The sequence below is a fragment of the Ambystoma mexicanum genome, chromosome 1p (genome assembly GCF_040938575.1).
Source record: "Ambystoma mexicanum isolate Mex_15411 chromosome 1p, UKY_AmexF1_1, whole genome shotgun sequence".
Classification (NCBI taxonomy): domain Eukaryota; kingdom Metazoa; phylum Chordata; class Amphibia; order Caudata; family Ambystomatidae; genus Ambystoma; species Ambystoma mexicanum.
In genome coordinates, this window is record NC_090921.1 from 1,011,765,136 (window position 1) to 1,011,784,861 (window position 19,726).

General features: G+C 45.7%; 1 protein-coding gene across 2 annotated transcripts in view; it reads right to left on the minus strand.

Annotated features, from left to right (window-relative positions):
- GLG1 (golgi glycoprotein 1) overlaps window positions 1-19,726 on the minus strand; it is a 1,453,447-nt gene that overhangs the window by 537,366 nt on the left and 896,355 nt on the right. For both annotated transcript variants that reach the window (XM_069655141.1, XM_069655148.1), the window contains exon 17: window positions 10,485-10,602. In XM_069655141.1, coding sequence (XP_069511242.1) covers window positions 10,485-10,602 — 118 coding nt within the window. The remainder of the gene's footprint in view (window positions 1-10,484; window positions 10,603-19,726) is intronic.

A 19,726-nucleotide genomic window follows, 5' to 3' on the forward strand; every position in this document is an offset into this window, starting at 1 on the left:
AAGAGAAAAAGTGGAGGGTGCCGTAGAAGTGGCAGAGGATGGAGGAGCCAGAGGGGGGCAAGAAGGGACAGCAGAAGAAAAGAAGCGTCCATAAAAAAGGAGGATGGCCTGAGGACCTTGGACCAAGACAGTGCCATTAAGATACATTAATGGGTGAAGAAGAAAAAGCAGAGAGCACAGTACATATGATGGGTCCATAGGCCTAGAGAGGGAACAAAGATGATGCAGGTGAGGGTCTGTCTGGAGGAAGCACTGGCATAGTTGTCAGAGATAGGGAGGCCTTGGTTGGAGACTAGGATATCCCCTTTGAACTTCTTCCTACCAGACTTAGTGAGAAGGACAGGATAGTCAATAGAAAAGTAGTTTGAAAAGATAGGCGACACAGATCGCACTAGAGGATGCAGAGGGAAGGGGTAGGGGGAAGGAAGAAGTGGAAAGTGGGGAGGGCACTAGGGTGGGACAGAGGGGAGCAAGCAAACAATGACAACTCAGAAGAGCTAGGCAATTAAGTTCAAGTGGGACCTAGATGGAGGAGAGGACACTGCAGATGGGCAATTGAAAAACCAATTTAACAGAGCAGATGTCAAGAGAACCTGGAAGAAGAAAGAGCACAACAGGGATGCAGGCAATATAGTGTGAGAAAACCACCATGAATAAAGGATCATCAATTTACAAGACAATAGATCAAGGGGACCTAGATGACAAAGGAGGGCAACAGCAGGAATGCGCCCAACACAATGAAGAACAACAATCAGGAAAATAGGGCAGCAAAACAGAGCAGTCGACAAAAAAGGCCTAGGTGATGAAGAGTACAACATAACACAAAGTGCAGGAAAGGGGCTGGAAAGTGTGACAGGGCAGGGGAAGGGCCTGTAGGGGGAGCAAGGATGCACAGCCAGTCGAGGAGGATACTGGTCAAAGGTAGCAAGGGAGTGCACGTGATCAAGGATAGCGAGGGAACCACGCGATCAAGGGATGAGCGATAAAGGATTCAGCCAAGGAGTCGAGAGCGCATGTGATCAAGGATAGTGAGGGAGCCACGTGAGTGAGAAAGCTCGGGCGTGCATGCACCCAGGGGTGAGCAGGTGCACATGATCAACAGATGTACGGCAGAGCACGCAGCCAAGGAGGCAAGTGAACGCACTTTATCAAGGAGAGCGAGGGAGCTGCACGATCAGGGGATGCAGGAGAGTACAAGCTTAGGGAGGAAGCGAATGGGGCACTGGAGAGTACGCGGCCTGGGTGCAAGTGAGCATGGGAAAGCACAAAGATAAGGGGAGATGTAAGCATGAGTGAGCAGGGGGCGAGGGCAGAGAGACTAAACCAGGGGGAGAGAGGGACGCATGTCAGGGGGAGAGAAGGGCAACCGGGCCAGTGGGCAACGTTGGTAAGCAAGCTAAAAACACCCCAAAATGTCTTGCCTGGCAGCCTTAGACAGGAGAGTGAGGTTGTCCGCACTCACTGTCTATGCTGCAACTCCATCGCCGCCAAACACCTGCGTTGTTCAACAACACAGCCTTGTCCTGCAAGGGCTTTGCTGCAGAGGGTCCGAACCGCAGTTAATTATAGGCTCAGAAGCATGGATGTAGCAAACGTGCTACGGGTCGTCAGGCAGAGTCTCCTGCACAGCTGTGTCGCTCAACACCCAGGCCTTGTCCTGCAAGGGCATTGTGTTAGGGAGAATGCTTAAAAATGTGCCAATTCCCTCCACTTTAGAGACCCCAAGCAACTTTGCTGGATTTGGAGGACTTGATTTTCTTTTTTACATGGAGAGCGAGACCCTTTTTCCCACTCATATTTTAATGTGATTTCAGAACTTCGAGTTTGTATTTGGTTATGGAGCTTGACAAACTCCATAGACATCTTTTACATTGTGTCACACAGCACCTTTAGTGCAGTGGCACAAGGAAGTCTTTCAGATTTCCCAAAAGTTTAAATACCTTCTCTGGGATAAACTACTGCTTCTCAGAGCAGTAAAGTGAAATTGACTACACTTACATTTGTAACTTTCTAGACCCAGCAAACACTATCTTACCAATAGGGTGCTGGAGGGGTGTTAGGGAGAATTCTCCGTTTAGGCTGAATTTCCTAACCTAGTGAGTCCCCCAGCAGCTTTGCTGGATTTTTGGGGTTTATTTTTTTTCTCCTGCCAAGAGTGATACTCTTTTACCCTCACTCTTGGGCATGATTTGAGTGTGTTTCTTTGAATCTAGATGTGTTTAATGGGCTACGGGGTCCTTTACTCCATAGGGCTTCATGTGTTTTTGTGATGTGTGTTACACAGCACCCTCAGTGCAGTGACATAGGGGTGTCATAGTGACCCCCCAGTATAGACTCCATACCCCCGGACTGACTGTCTCCCAGGGCATGTAAAGTCACCATTGACTTTACTAGTCTTAAATTCTGAACAAAACAGGAACAAACCATCATATTGTGGACGTACTGGCTGGGGCAATTCGATTGACCCAGGGTCTGTTAGTCGAGGGGGCACGTCTCCGCCCCCTCTGATCGAGTTTTGGCTGGTGGCAGTGGATACTACTTTTTATATTCAACCGCAAATATTTTCCTATGGGATTTCCCATTGTTTTAGGCTACTATCTTTATTTAATTATTTACGGTAGTCTCGAACGTACCGCCGGTTTATTTAATTAATATTAATTCTTCAGTTGGTATTTTTTGCCAAAACTTGGTTCTAAAATGGCGTTCGTGTTCTCTTCTGTGACCCCAACCCAAGTCGAGCCCTTTGTTCCACTTTTTGGCGGGCTTCTCCACAGAAGCCCTCCAAAGTGGTGCCACTCTGTCTGGGGTACTTAGGAGGGGTGGAGGGAAATTTAGGCACCCTGGAATGAGTTGCCTAGGCAACTCAAGTCGCACTCCATCCTGATTGGCCCAAGTGGTGAGCCGGCCAGCTCACCACTTGGCATGTTTGAGTGATAGCTAGGCTGAGTGAATGGGGGTTTGCTGCATAAAAGCAGGGCTTTGGGGACTGGAACTTCAGAAGTCGCCACAGGACCTAAGAATCCGACGAGGGAGAAGCTGAGCTTACCTGCCACGACACCACCACCGGTGGAGCCCTGCTGGACTGCCTCACCACTTTTCCCAACGACCGAGAAGATCTCCCGCCGGAGAGTCTTCTTCCTGTGACTGGTGGGGATAACCAGTTTCACCGTCTTTTCGCTTTCCCCGACGGATCTCGTGGCCGCATTGCCCGTGCCAAGCACCCTGGCAACCGGGATACCACGTTTTACCACGACCACGAAACAAAGGTACCACCTTTAACCGGAAGACTCCGCGGCTAGTTTCTTCCATGGTAGTGCAACAACCTTCATCTTTCCTCCAAGTCGAGATCTTCTCTTCCCCTGGACGATGACGCGACTTGCACCCACTACCAGGAACAACTGCCACCGCTGGAGGATCCTTCCCACTTAAGGTACCGTGTCCCGCCTGGCTTCCCTTGCTACCGACTGTACGGGGTAGATTTAGCCCCCGGCTTTCGAATCTGGGTTAGTCTGGGACACCCTGGCTAAACTTTCTTAAAGCCTCTCTAAACCCTCTGCAAGACTTTCTAAGCATAGTGTAACTGTGTGATCTTGGGCGCATTTGTGCTCTGCTCTCTCCAAAAGTGGGCCCAGCCTTTGGACTTTGGCTCACCAGTGACTTTTTGCTCTCTGCCTTGCTAACCGTGTTCCTGAATCTTAGAGGGGTGTACCATTTCATACTCTGTCTTTCCCTCCCTTTCTCACAAACTTATTGGAGTGCCATCTAGTTAAGCGCTCACCTCTGTATGAAAATAAGTGGTGTTTTACAGTGACTTATCTGATAAGGAAAAAGGGGTGTATATATTATAATAGTAACTGTTTAAAATATTTTACAATAAGAGTGCTGGAGTGTTTTCAACTGTTTTTAAATAAATAATTATATACTTTGATACCAAAGCTCTGGTCAGTGTTTGCTTGTATTATTGTACCCGAGTGCCTATTGTGTATACTCTGCATACTGCCTAACTCTTCTTGAGGGAAGTCTGACTGCTCAGCCACAGCTACCAGGTAAATCTGGGCGGTGCGGACTGCTACCAAGTGGGTTTACTGCCAACACCTGTAGTCTTAAATCTTTTGCAGTGGTCCGTAAGGGAACTCCACAGGTTTCTGCCTAACAAGGGGTTACCTAGTATCCTCTTTGTCTAGCTTCTCATGTAACATTTTATGTTACCCTTTCTTCAATGAAAGGCTGGCGGCAGTGGTTTGATTTTAACTACTGTGGTGTGCATTTACTGCAGGCAGCATTCGTAGCTGCAGTAAAAGACCCAAGGATGCAATTTTTTGACAAAATGGCCCAGTCTTTTTTTGCCATTTTGTTGTGGAAAGGTCCTTCTTGAGATTTACTCTGCGGACCAAACCAAGTTGGTCCCATTAGTCGCTTTGTCTTTGGTGGGATTCACGAGTGAAGCCGGTCTCTGGCTCCAGGGTGTCTGAGGGTGGGCAGGAAGTGAGGGAGGTGCCCGAAACTCCATGTGCTTAGTCTCCTAGGAGACCCAAATGCACTGATGATTGGCCGGCTGACTGGCCGGCAAGGACAGCTAGCCTACTCGGTGAGTGACAGCTAGGCTGAAATGAATGGGAGAGACCTGAATAAAAGGCGAGATGTTTGGCTTGGAAGGCAGTCTCGACCACTGGACAAAGTAACCAAAGAAGAACTTGATGAGGATGCCTGCTGCAACTCCTGGACGGTTGGTTTGCCCGGTGAAGCCCTGCTGCTGTGCTGAAACTCCAAATTCGTATTGAGAGAAGCCCCTGCAAGGACGACTTCTCCCCTCGAGTTGGTGGGACCAATCAACTCCAAAGTAAGCCACCTGGACATTCTCTCAGAGCTGGCTGCTGTTCCACAGAGTTCCTGCTGGAAACCGACGAGCCAGGCAGAGGAACACCAGGGTGTGTGTATTGCTTTTAAGTTGGCCAAGAGCTACAGGTAGATCCTTCAGACTCTTAGGAAGCAGGACTGGCCGAGCCTGAACCCCAACAGAGTGCGGGACCCCAGAAGCAAGGAAAATACATCGACAGCCAGGAACCGCTGTGTTGCTATTTGCGCTAGTTGCGAGGAGCTGTAACACCAAAGTGCCACTTGTTGGAAAGATTGCTGGTTGCGAACGGTGAGCGTCCCATTGTAGTACTGGAGTGTCCAGAAGTCCTCCCTCTTGTCCCCACGACTGAGGCCCAGGAACAGAAGTCATCTGCTGTACTTTTCCTTCAATACAAAGGTACTCTAAAGTCTGAGAACTTGCCTCTCTTTGTTGGTTGTATCTTCCACTACTCACAAGTCTAAACAGCTTGTGGCCCTACATTTGATACTTCTTTTCTTCAAAGACTTCTAAAACATTCTGCAAAGACTTCTTAGTTACCTACCAGAAGCTCTTCATTCCATATAAGACTTTTGCCCATTGACTTTAGCTTAGCCTGTTGTACTGAATGACTTCTTGGGGGATCTGAAAGTATTGGCATGCTTAAGAATATTTGTGGTCTCTTCTTGTTCTAATAAACTTTTCCTTTGACAAAGTTTCTAAAAAGTATTCGAAATGCAAACAGTAAGATATTAATGTCCCCAGCACCCTAGAAATTGAAGTCACCTGAGGGTGTAGGTTGCGTCTGTGGGCCATCCCAAAAGGGTCTTTACTGATTTAGAAACTAAGAGTATACAGTATTGAAGTGTTTGTGTGTTGCTTTTATATCGCTCCCTTCTGAAGAAGGCTTATTCTAACTGACTGATAAATTGTTTATTAAAGAAACCTTGTGGGTAAGTATTTATTTGAATACTTGTCACTGTGAATCTCTAACTCCCCTACAGCTCACATTGACCCCCCTCTTGAGATAGGCCTGGCTGCTCAGCATGCTACCAAAACTGTAGTACAAGCTTATACCAAAGGTTGGGTTTCCTATTACCTGTAGTCAGGATTGTTGTGTTCCCAAAGGGTACTGCATACAATCTTGCCTAACACTTTGCTGCAGAGGGTTCGAACCTCTGATTTTATAGGCTTGGAAGCATGGATGTAGCAAAAGTACTACGTGTCATCAGGCAGAGTCTCCTGCACACATACATATCTCAACACCGCTGGCTTGTCCTGCAAGGGCTTTTGATTATAAATCAAAATTCTTCAAAAATGTTAACACGGCAGAGATAGGGGCACCAGTAAGTATTGTGATTACTCACAGCCCTCTCTCTGATATTCTTAAAGGATTTAGCAGGTCGGATGGATGTGTGGTGGTGGGGGGAAGCTGGCCAGGGTCGCTGGAGATAGGTATTCCCGCCATTGTATTTAGTGCAAGATGCCCAGGAGCTGGGGGTGCACGCAAGTTTGCAGTCGGGTCCAGGAGCAGAGTAGAACCCTTTACAGCCAAGAAATAAAAGCGAGCACTGACAAAGGCCTCTTAAGGACACTGTACCAGATGGGGGATGGCCAGTTTGAGTGACTGTCATGGCACAAGGGCGAAAGGAGGCATCTCAGCAGTCGGAAACAAGAAGCCTTCCAGACTAGGACTTGTCAATGCTGAAACTTTGCAGGACGGCAACTTGTAAGACCAGATGGAGACACCCAAAGTTACGGGCCAAAATGCTTAATGGCAACGCTTCTAACACGGTAGCCCAGAACTGAGCTGGTCAGTCCACTGGATAGTCCAGGGACACTTCTGAAGGTTCCAGGATCATTAGCATTCGTTGACTGGTTGGTCCTACCAGTCCAAAAAAGTTGAAGCAAGAGTCTTCCGAGATCAGGTAGTCCAACAGGGCTTCACGGAACAGCAGCAAGAATGGGCTCCAGGCCTCTTCAGTATTCATCCTCAGGTCTTTGGTCGTCTGCACAGACACAGGATACTTGGGTCCTCTTCCCCATCTGCTAGAATGGCTGCAGGACACCTAATCCAAAATTTAGTGATCAATCTCCTCCCCTCCAATGACAAAGACCTACACCACTCATCCACACCAGATGGGGTCCAATCAGGGACCACTATGGGGTTGACACATGCATGCACACTAGACCTACTGGCATCAGATGTGGCTAGGGACCAGCCAGACCATAGACCTGGCATGCACCAGTCCATGAAGCTTTCCTGGGCAAAGGCAGGACCATAAAAGGGAATTCCTGAACTGAGAAGGCAGGAAAAAGGCCAAAGAACAAATTGGCCAAAGAAGAAGCGAAAAATCTTGTGGAACAGTCATTTTTGGACACTAACTACAGTTGGTAGCCAAACGCGAATGAGCCAATACAAAATATTACAAAAATTGTTAACTGCTGCCACCAGCTTGTGTTTAGGCACATTCCAAAAATCCCTTTGGTTTAAGTCTAGGGTGATCCAAAAGTAACACACTGCACTGCATTGAAAGATGCAGTGAGCAATATGAAAAAGTTACTGACACTGGTAAGGCAAAACACAAAAGGGAAACAGTTTCCCCAGTACTGACAGTATGAAGGCCTAATCAGTTTCCCAATAACAAATGAGCAAAAGGCCAGTGCTGGGCAAGATTGTATGCAGTACCATTTGGGTGCACTACAACAACCATGACCTCCTGGCAATAGGAACCAAACCTTTGGTACAAGTCTGTACTACACAGGTTGGTAGTGTGACTGAGCAGGCAGGCTAAACTCAAGAGGGGTCAATGTTAGCTGTAGGCGAGTTGCACAGAGATTCACAGTGACAAGTATTCAAATGAACACTTACACACAAGGTTTCTTGAATAAACAATTCAGTCTGTTACAGTAAAGTTTATTCAGAAGGGAGCAATATAAATGTAACACTCAAATACACTTCAAAACACACTCTTAATATTCTAAAATCAGTAAAGACCCTTTTGGGATGGCCCACAGTCCCAACCTACACCCTCCGGTGACTTCTAGTGTGCTGGGGACATTAATATCTTAGTGTTGCATTTAGAATACTTTTCGAAATTGGTTAAAGGAAAAGGTTATTAGAACAAACAGATCACAAATAGACTTAAGCAAGCAAATACTTTTAGATTCACTAAGCAGAGTCATTCAGTTATAACAAGTTAAGCCAAAGTCAATGGGCAAAAGTCTTATATGGCCTGAAGCATTTCTGGTAGGTTAAGTAGGACAAGTCTTCGCACAATGTTTTAGAAGTCTTTGAAGAAAAGAATCAATGTAGGGCCACAAGCTGTTTAGACTAGCGAGTAGTAGAAGATGCAAGCAACTCTACAACAAGAGGCAAGTTCTCTCAGAAGTCTACAGTAGCTTTGTATTGAAGAAAAAGGGCAGCAGATGACTCCTGTTCCTGTGCAGCTTTGCAGATCTCTCGTTCCTGGGCCTCAGTCGTGGGGTCAAGAGGGAGGACTTCTGGAGACTCTTGCACTGTAATGGGACAGACACCGCTCACAACAGGCAATCTTTCCAACAAGTAGCACTTCAGTGTTTCAGCTGCACGCGACTACCGCAAATAGCAACACTGCGGTTCCTGGCTGTCGAGATTGACTTTACTTGCTTCTGGGGATATGCACTCTGTTGAGAGGGCTCAGTCCTGCTTCCTGGGAGTCTGGAGGATCTTCCTGGAGCTCTTGGCCAACTTAAACGCAACGCACACAATCTAGTGTTCTTCTCCCTGGCTATTCGGTTTGCAGCAGCAACGCTGTGGAAAGACAACCAGCTCTGAGAGAATGTTCAGGTGACTTACTTTGGAGTTGATTGGTCCCACCAACTCAAGGGGAGAAGTCCTTGCAGAGGCTTCTCCGGCAATAAAGATTTGGAGTTTCAGCAAAGCAGCCCGGCTTCACCGGGCAAACCAACGGTCCAGGAGTTGCAGCAGGCATCTTTCTTCGGTTCCGTCGTCCAGTGGTCGACGGCCTTCCAAGCCAAAAGCCTCGCCTTTTACTCAGTTCTCTCCCATTCATTCCAGCCTAGCTGTCAGTCACCCAGCAGGGTGGCTGTCTTGCCGGACAGTCAGCCGGCCAATCACAGAGTGCATTTGGGTCTCCTAGGAGACCAAGTACGGGGAGTTTCAGGCACCTCCCTCACTTCATGCCCACACCAGACACCCTGGAGCCAGAGGCGGGCTTCACTCGTGAATCCCGCCAAAGGCAAAGCGAACAATGGGACCAAACGTGGTTTGGTGCGCAGAGTAAATCTCACGGAGGACTTTTCCACAAAGAAAGACGACCGGGGCCATTTTGACAAAAATTGTACCCTTGGGTGCTTTACTGCAGCTGCGAACACAGCCCGCGGTAAAGGCACACCACAGTTGAAACGAAACCACTGCCACTAGCCATTCTGTGAGGAAAGGGTAACAACATCGTTACATGAGAAGCTAGACAAAGCGGATACTAGGTAACACCTCCAGCACCCTATTCTAAGATAGTGTGCTGGGTCTAGAAAGTTACAAATGTAAGTAAAGTCAATTTCACTTTACTGCTCTGGGAAACAGTTTATCCCAGAGAAGGTATTTAAACCTTGTGGAAACCTGAAATACTTCCCTGGGCCACTGCACTGAAGGTGCTGTGTGACAATGTAAAAGATGATGCCTATGGAGTTTGTCAGGCTCCATAGCCAAAAAGAAAGAAAGTTCAGAAATCACATTAAAATACATGAGTGGGAAAAAGAGTCTCACTCTCCAGGTTAAAAAAAAAATCAAGTCCCCAAAATCCAGCAAAGTTGCTGGGGGGTCTCTAAGGTAGAGGGAATTAGCACATTTCAGAGAATTCTCCCCAACAGCCAGATTCTGCAAAAAGTCAGAACAAGGTGCAGAAAAAATTTCCCAAGCAGGACAGCTGTGGTCATTACTGTCAAAGATGTGGAATACGTCAGAGGACACAATCCCCAAAGTTTTTGGTTTCGAGGGAGGTCCGTAGAATATGGAGGGAAGTTGTTTAAGAGAAAACACTCCCAACACTACTGATGGTCACTGAACCATTGCTATCAGCAACCTGTAAAACAGTTTATGTGGTAGGACTCCAAGACATTTTCAAATTATAGACATTTTATGCCTAATATCGTTTCATATGATATTTCCGCTTTATAAATGCAGCACATTAGAAAGATTTATTTTGGCTGTGTGCAGCCTTTAAAAGCAAAAATAGCACACTATTGGAGGTTTCACCACTTTACCCCCAAAACCCTCAGAAAGCCATACCACTGGCGGACCCCCACCCCACACTGAACCATACAAAAATGCATTCACACTCCCGTTTATCCGCTCCCCCTCTTCGTCCCTTCCACGACAAACATTCTGCTCTTCTACTGCCACAGACACAAACCAAAAACACATCTCAGGCACCTGCATCTCTCCTCTTTTGGACTGGCCGTGCCAATTAGCCCCTGTGCGCACTCATGTGTGTCACAGGGGTAGACCGCTTGGTCAAGACCGCTCAGCGCGGTCTCCCAGCAGTCTATAAAAAAAAAAGAAAATGTTTTAAAAACTATAAATTCACCCCATACGCCTATTATATCTACTTTGATTACTGTTTTAACAGGTTTATTTGAGCTGCTTTACCATTTCAAGCTCTTCCACACGCAGCTGTTTGCGGCACTTCATAGAAATACGCTGCTCTTTTCCTTCCTGTAGTGTATCATTCCGCACTGTGGTGCTCAAACAGATCACAACATCCACCCTGTAGAGAAGTAAACAGGAATGTTGAAAGGTAGTCTGCTTTGACATGGGTACAAAATGTCACCACCATCTCATGCACTCTTATGCAAACATCATATTACTTGCTTGTAAAAAGGTTTCCTCAGCATCAAAGCTTTTTGACTATCAGAGAATAAATTCAAAACTTTTTTAAAAAGCAAATGAAGGCAAGTGGCAAACATCAAGGACGCAGCAAATAATAAAACTTGACCATTCCCACTGATTGGACAATTGTATTTCCTTTTAGTTCCGTGCATCAGGAATAGTAAAATGGAAGAGTCCAAGAGGAGATGACTGAATTTCAGAATTACCTTTGGAGTGATAGTTGGTTTTCCTTAATTGAAAATGTATAATCATTTGCTTTATTAGTTTTCTACAATTTCACTTCGTACACATGTGGGGAGGGGAAATCTTACAGCTGCTGCAAAACTTTACACTACACTTAAACCCAACAGGTGCTGGAACACTGCCCAGTTGCATCCCATTCCCCCTCACAGCTGCTAAGTCTTCACATCTCTTGCCCAACAGTTGTCAAAATACAACAATGCAGCAATGTACAAGAGTGGAGAGGAAATTCCTAGTTTAAAAAAAAAGATCTAGTGTCAGAGTTCAGGTTGTGGATGAAAAGTAATTTCTAATGACCAGAAAGAAGGCTTTTCAGGTTGTAACTGGAGGTGAACCGATGACTGCCTGTTAGGAAAGTTCTTGTGGAGCAATTTTTCCTCCTTAGTTTATGGACCACCAAACCTTTTGCTTTTGTTTTCAAACCGTGTTTTGACTTTTTACAGTGAAGTGAAGCCTTCAGCTTCACTCCACTGGCCTTTTGCTCACTTGCTGTGGAGAAACCGTCAAGTCTTTCAGACGGTCAGTACCGGGAAACTAGGTTCTCTTTTTACATGCCATCTATTTTTGGGTAACTCATGTTGCACAAAGCATCTTCCAATGCAGTGCCAGGGGGAATAGTTTTGTACCACACTAGACCTACACAAAGGATTTTTGGTTACTTTTAAATGTGCCTATAGACAAGCTGGTAACAGTTACATTTTTACTATTTTCACTTGGCTGTCTTGCGTTTGGGGAAGCTGAAACTCGGCAGGGAGGCATCTTGTGGCATGAGCTGGGGGCCAGCGAAGTTCCAGCAACAAACATGAAACAGAGACTGTTCTACTGAAGTAGCCCAGTGGCGAGCTGGTCAGTCTACCAGGTGGTCCAGGGACACTGCTCAGGATGGCTGGATTCTTGGGAATGTCTCAAGACTGGTTGGTCACACCAGTCCAAGGGTTGAATCACAGTCAAGGGCCTTTGCAAATCAGGTAGTCCAGGAGTGCTTCACCGGATCAAATTCAGAAAGGGGATGCCAGGCTTTCTCAGGAGTTGTGTTACAGTAGATTTTCAATTATATGCATAATCTCCTCAACATGCCAGTCCCCAATCACTTTTCTCAAGACTTATGGATGTTTGGCCTGTTCTGAGTGAGAAGGAACTTTTTTCCACCCACTCATTCATTTCCCCTATATTTTGGGATACTTTGTATTTCTTTTTTAACTCTTGGAGAAACACTTTCCTACAAGTTCTACGGCATACGTCATTGAATTTTGCTACATAACAGACTGTTGCTGGGAGCCCCTTGGGCATCCTTTTTTATTTTCTGTTATTTTCCTTGCAGGAACTCATGTTCCCAAGGACACGGGATATTTAGTATCCTCCTTAACCTTTTAGAAACTTTCTTTACTGAAGCACTATGTTCAGAGCAATACAAAATGACCTTGCAAAAAACAAAACATGCAAACTAGCAGTACATAGGCATTGCTTTCGAGGTGACAAATGATTAGAACAGCAACGTACTAGAGTAAAGGGGGAACCACAATGAAGAAAGCAATGGTAGCATGGCCGGGGAGGGGGGCTTCGAGGGGCACATTTAGTCTGATAGGGGGTCACTGCAAGTGCACAAAAGATAAACCCTGAAGAGCAACCATATGTCTTTGGGCGGTTCACCGCTGGATGTACAATGACCCATTGCTCTTCGATGACGCTAGCCCAAGCAACAGTCTTCAGCCATTGATCAGTTGGTTGGACGGTGGGCTTTGACTAGTGCAGTAACAAACATTGCACAGCAAGCAACAAATTAACCAGTTCCGCCCTCCGCCCCCCGCCCCCTACAGTCATAAAAAAAAAAAAAAAAAAAAAAAAAAAAAAAAAAAAATCGGCACTGCATGGGGGTGGCGCCTAACCAGACACCAGTCATATCAGTGAGGATAGTGCAGACATCTTTCCAGTAATTGTCTAGCCTGGGGCAGCTCCACACCATGTGGCAGTACCCAGCTTCCTCCCCCGCAACTTAGGACAATAACCTGCAATTGCTTGGGAAAAGAGTTGCAGCCTCGCCGGCGTATAATGGCATCTGAGGAGGACTTTGAATTGCATCAAGCGAATCGGGCGTTAAAGGAGACCTCCCGAGTTTGCGCACACATGTCTACCCAGGTGTCATCTGTAATCGAGATTCGTATCCATCGCCCATTTAGTTCGTAACTTTGCTAGAGGCTTCAGTATTCGGTCTTGTATTAGTCTGTACAGAGAAGAAACCGTACCCCAAGAGCCATAAGCTTTTATAATATACCCAAGTAAGGAGTCATTCTCAGGCTCCAATGGGAAGCTCTCCCATCAGCTCCTAAAGACCTTGCAGACACCAATATATTGAAGCCAGTCCAGGGATTTGTATTGCACGAGTGCAGGCATGACAACAGCAGAGATTAAGTTCCTGCTCAGAAACATTCCCAGCATGCTAAATCCATTTTGAGCACAGCGCCGCTCAGTGACCACATACACCCCGGGAAATGCCAGATCACAGTTCCACAGTGGAAAATTCCTATGTTAGAGATGAGCAACTCCTGTGAGAAACAAACATGTCTCGTCCGCTAGTCCCCAGCGATCTGTCATCCAGGTGGCCAGGACACAGCCATAGCTTTTGGATTCAGTTCCTGGGGGTGGACCAATGCAGTAGGATCCCCTGGGTGAGGGGTGTTCGGGGAATGGAAATACTTAGGAACTCAACACCAACACCCCTTTTCCGACACAAACACTTTCTCACGGACAGCTCACTGAGAGAAAACTGACTAACCCCCGAGCCATATACCAAACATGTCCCAATACAATGGTCAGCCAGTTATGGATTACACACCTGATTTCCATCACACTTCTGCACACTGATAAGAGGCGCAGCACAAAAGCACACTCTGAGCAAGGCAAAGCACACGAGGAAGCAGCAGTTGCAACATGGCAGTTTAATACAAGGATAAAGACGGCAAGACCGAAGAGGGATACAAGGAAGGAGTCCTTGACCTTTTCAGAGAAAGACTTACTTTCATGAGCCTTTGAGAAGAAACGTAAGACCTGGAATCCAAGCTGACGAAGCCTGCACCATGTGTCAGAGGTTCCCGGAGCTCTGTGTCGATAGCCAAGGCGGGGAGAATCGCTTGATGCTGTGGTACTGTCCATGGCTCCCACAACAAAGCAGCGCCCGTGAACTCAGCACAGCCGGAGAGTTTGGGAGACTGATACCAGACCGGCCTGTGTTGAAGCCAAGGTTGCAAGGGGCATCATTTTATATGATGTGGCATTCATAACGCGCCTGTACACAAGTGTTTCTAGGCACGATAAGAGGGGGAAACAAACAAAAAAACGATCTTACTAGGTCTTGTTTCAGTCAGATTGTGCAAGTGCGGAAAGAGGGAAGGGGAGAAGTGCCAGGGGGAGGGGCAGGGGGAAATGTAGTTAACTCACAAGTGCACGGTTGCAGATAGACCATTAATGGCTGGGGAGCCCAGAGGCAGTGTGAGGGCAAAGGGACATGCAGGAGCCAGTCCAGAGTTCAGAGGGTGGCCAGGTCACCAGTGCATGGAGCAGTAAGGTGCTTCCGCAGGGGAGAGGAAGAGACGGCGGAAGCAAAAAGGAAGGTCTTGAGTTGCTTCTGGAACCGGAGGTGGTTCTGCTCAAGTTCGAGGCAGGGAGGCTGTTCCACAGGAAGGTCCCAGCCGAGGAGATGGATCTGCCCCCTACTCTCTGCTTGGAGAAGCGGCTGACCCTCTGAGTTGAAGGTGGATGAGTGAAGAGCTCGAGAAGGAAGATGTTTTGGAAGAGAAAGTTGGAGGTAGAGTGGTGTTAGGCAGGATTGTATGCAGTACCCTTTGGGTGCACTACAAGAACCATGACCACCTGGCAATAGGAACACAACCGTTGGTATAAGTCTGTACTACACAGTGTGGTTGAGCAGCCAGGCTCATCTCAAGAGAGGTCAATGTGAGCTGTAGGGGAGTTGCACAGAGATTCACACTGACAAGTATTCAAGTAAACACTTGCACACAAGTGCAAAGGTTTCTTGAATAAACAATTATTTATTTATCAGTCAGTTAGAGTAAGCCTTCTTCAGAAGGGAGCAATATAAAAGTAACACTCAAATACACTTCAAAAACACACACTCTTAATATTATAAAATCAGTGAAGACCCTTTTGGGATGGCCCACAGTCAAAACCTACACCCTCAGGTGACTTCAGTTGCTAGGATAGTGGGGACATTAATATATTACTGTTGCATTTAGAATACTTTTAGAAACTGATTAATGGAAAAGGTTATTCGAACAAACAAGAGATCACAAATATTCTTAAGCAGGCAAATACTTTCTGATCCACTAGGAGTCATTCAGTTATAACAGGCTAAGCCAAAATCAATAGGCAAAAGTATTGTATGGGCTGAAGCACTTCCGGTAGTTAAGTAGGAAAAGTCTTTGCACAATGTTTTTAGAAGTCTTTGAAGAAAAGAAGAATCAATGTAGGGCCAGAAGCTGTTTCGACTTCTGAGTAGTAGAAGATGCAAGCAACTCTACAACAGGAGGTAAGTTCTCAGACTTTTACAGTACCTTTGTATTGAAGAAAAGGTGCAGCAGATGAATTCTGTTCCTGAGCAGCTCTGCAGATCTCACTGTTCCTGGGCCCCAGTCGTGGGGACAAGAGGAAGGCCTTCTGGGGACTGTTGCCACTCGCAACCGGCAATCTTTCCAACAAGTGGCACTTCTGCGTTTTAGCTCCTCGTGACTACCGCAAATAGCAACACTGCTATTAGCAGTTCCTGGCTGTCGAGATCGACTTTCCTTGACTCTGGGGTCCCGCACTCTGTTGAGGGGGCTCGGGCTCGATCAGTCCTGCTTCCTGGGAGTCCAGAATATCTTCCTGGCTATCTTGGCCAACTTAAAAGCAATGCACACAATCTGGTGTTCCTCTCCCTAGCTATTCGGTTTCCAGCAGCAACTCTGTGGAAAAGCAACCAGCTCCTAGAGAATGTCCAGGTGGTTTGCTTTGGAGTGGATTGGACCCACCAACTCAAGGGGAGAAGTCGTCCTTGCAGGGGCATCTCTGTCGATACAAATTTGGAGTTTCAGCACAGCAGCAGGGCATCACCGGGCAAACCAAAGGTCCAGGAGTTGCAACATGTGTCCTCTTCAAGTTCTTTGGTTCCTTCGTCCAGTGTTCGACTCTGCCTTCCAAGCCAAAAGCCTCGCCTTTTATTCAGTTTTCTCCCATTCATTCCAGCCTAGTTGCCAGCCGGCCAATCACTTCAGAGTGCATTTGGGTCGCCTAGGAGACAAAGCACAGGGTGTTTCAGGCACCTCCCTCACGTTCTGCCCACCCCAGATTTCCTGGATTCAGAGTGGGGCTTCACTCGTGAATCCTGGCAAAGCGAACAAAGGGACCAAACGTGGTTTGGCGCGCAGAGTAAATCTCAAGAAGGACCTTTCACAAAGAAATGGAGAAAAAAAGACCGGGTCATTTTGACAAAAACGCAGCCCACTGTAAATGCACATTACAGTAGTTAAAATGAAACCACTGTCACCAGCCATTCAGTGGGGAAAGGGTGGCAAATGTTACATGAGAAGCTAGACAAAGGGGATACTAGGTAACCCCGCCAGCACCCTATTGTAAGATAGGGTGTGCTGGGTCTAGAAAGGTCTAGAAAGTTACAATGTAAGTAAAGTCAATTTCACTTTAATGCTCTGGGAAACAGTTTATCCCAGAGAAGGTATTTTTTTTCTCGCTTTTATTTACAAGTTAACAAAATACAGAATAAAACAGTTATGCTACCAAATGGTCAGAATAATATATAGATCAAATAAACAATACAACTATTTACATTGAAGGATGCAATTACATCATCTCAACTGAATCCACGCCACCTCCCTAATAACCCCACCCAAACACCCACCCGTTCCTTATAATACATAGTTTAGTACAGTGAAAGAAATGTTCTGCATATTTTTTCAAAATCCTTTTTCCCCCCTCTTGTACAGTACCTTCTCCATTTTTGCTAATGCATGCATGTCCCTTGCCCAAGCCTCAATTTTCAGGTTCAAAGCAGATTTCAAATTGCTCAAAATTACTTTCCTTCCAATCATAGCTCCTCTGAACAACCACTTTCTGACATTGAGTGACATCATCCAAAGTTTCATCACTCCCCAACACCCCTGTTTTGAAGTCTAGAACAGGCACCCCCCCAATCACCTTTTTGCAAACTACAACCATCTCTCTAAAACACGCACCTTCCTGCAGTCCCACAACATGTGTTCCAGGGTACCCGATTCATGTGTACATGTCCAACAGTCTGAATTCTCCAACATACCTTGCTTCCACATTCTTTCGGGTGTCCAATGAACCAGATTTAGGATCTTAATCTGTCGTGATCTCTGTAAGTCCCAAAGAGCATAGCCGGACAATCACACATTCACTTCCATAACTCTGCTGAGATATCCAAACTAATTCTTCTACTCCATTCTTCTCTTAATCAGTCATTACCTTTGTACTCGGACACAATCATATTGTAAACATGGCTAGCTAACCCACCTTCACCTCCTATTGCCTTCCTTGTAAACAAGTCTAGGTTAAGCCTTTTCCCCAAATCAATATCTCCCTTCGCACTTCTGATCTTTCTGTACTCTGAAACAGAAATTCTCAATGTTCGAATGCATCTGTAATTCTCACTGTCATCCAGACCCCATCCTTCAACAGATCAACTATCCATTGACCACCACCTAGAAACCAATCAGCCCACAAAAACACTCTGCCCTCTATTTTCATAGATTGGTTTTTCCAGCTTGACGCCCCAGGTTCTTTAAAAAGCGTCCACTCCCGGCAAATCACACAATTTCTTCCATGAGCTTCTCAACCATGCAATCAATGGTTCTTTCCCATAACTTCGCCTCAAATTTGAGGTCAAGATAGCTCCCGACGTCAGAGGACCATTGTAACTAGTTTCTGCCAACACCCAATCATATGAATCTTCCAGGAAAGGAACAAAAAAAAATTAGAAATATATGCCAGGTGGTCTGAAATTAGGTACCCCAATCCACCTTTTGCCAGTGGTAATTGCAACTTCCATAACTTTAACCTTGGGTGTTTGTATCCCTTAAGAATGCTTGAAGTAGTCCGTCCAATTCTTTACCAATACGTGGAAGTTATTGTCAGAGGAATCATACTCAGCACATAGTTAATCTTCGGGGCAAAACCATTTTCAAGGCATTCACCTTGCCCCAAAGTGACATTCAACAGAATCCATCTTTCCAGATCATCCCTTAATTTACAACCAACTATTTTCAAGTTTTCATGTACCATGTCTGATCTTAGGTGTCAACCAAATTCCCAAATATAACAATCTGTCTGTGCAGCATCTGAATCCTAAATCCGTTACAAATTTATCACAAATATGCACCAGGCACAGGACCTCCGATTGTCAAATTTATTTTGCATCCGGAACACAAATAAAATTCTGTGTAGATGTCACTGCCACAAGTCCCTGAGGACTAAAAGCATATCATCAGCAAATAACCACAATTTTTGCTGTTGTCCCCAGCACGACAACCCCATTTATCCTACACTCTTCCCTGACGGCCGTGGCTAATGGTTCTATGGCAATAACAAATAAGGGCGACAAAGGGCATCCCTGCCTAGTTCCTCTTAAGCGTGAAAATGTCAGAACATATTCCACTGGCATTTACCTCGGCTGTTGGTTCATTGTAAAGTAATCTAATCCATGACACAAATTTTCCCCCAAATCCTATCCCATCCCATCAAGCACTAAGAAAAGAAAATCCCAATTTACCCTGTCAAAAGCCTTCTCGGCGTCAAGGGATCAAACGGCAATGTCTTCATGCTGGTCATTCGCCCTGGAGATTGTATGTAATCGTCTCCTGATGTTACTCGAGGTTTTCCTTTCCTTCACAAAACCAGATTGGTTTCTGTGAATTAATGATGGAAGTAGATTTTCCAATCTTAATGCTAAAATTTTAGCCAGGATCTTGTTACCTGTATTAATAAGACTTATTGGCCTATATCTTGTGGGAAGGGTATGATCCTTCCTTTTTTGGGCAGACAAATCATTCCATGTCTCGTAGTATCTGGTAGCAAGCCATTCACCAATGACGCTAAATACATATCTTCAACAGGTGTAGGGTGGAATTCGGTAATAACCCATACAATTCTACAGGTAATCTATCAGGGCCAGCGGGATTTCCCTGTGTTCAGTTTACTAATTGCCCATTTTATTTCATAAACCGTAATATCTTCTTCAAATAGTTGTGAATCACACTCAGTAATCATTGAAAGATTTGACTTCCAGACAGTCATTCTCTTTGCCCTTCACGCCCAACTCATTTTGGTAAAGTTCCACGTAGAAATCCCAAAAGATGTTAATTTCTTTTGGGTGATCGGTAATCTTATCACTCTTGTCTCGAATTGATGTTATAGACCGGTCAGGCTCCCACTTCCGTAATCCATAAACCAACCATCTGTCACACTTTTCCCCCTTCTCGAAGTATGCACATTTTAGGTAGAAGTATGTCTGTTCAGTATATGTATCAGCTTTTTCAAATCTTTCTTCATCTTAAGCTCAGATATTGAGTCTACACTTGTTGGGTTAGTCATGACTGATAATTCACTCAATTTTCCCTTCACATTCTGCTTCTTTATTGTCGTAACGCTTTGTCCACTAGACACACCAATTAGATGTCCACGCATTGTACACAAAAGCTTCCCATACAATACCAGGACTCAAATCCCCCAGCTGG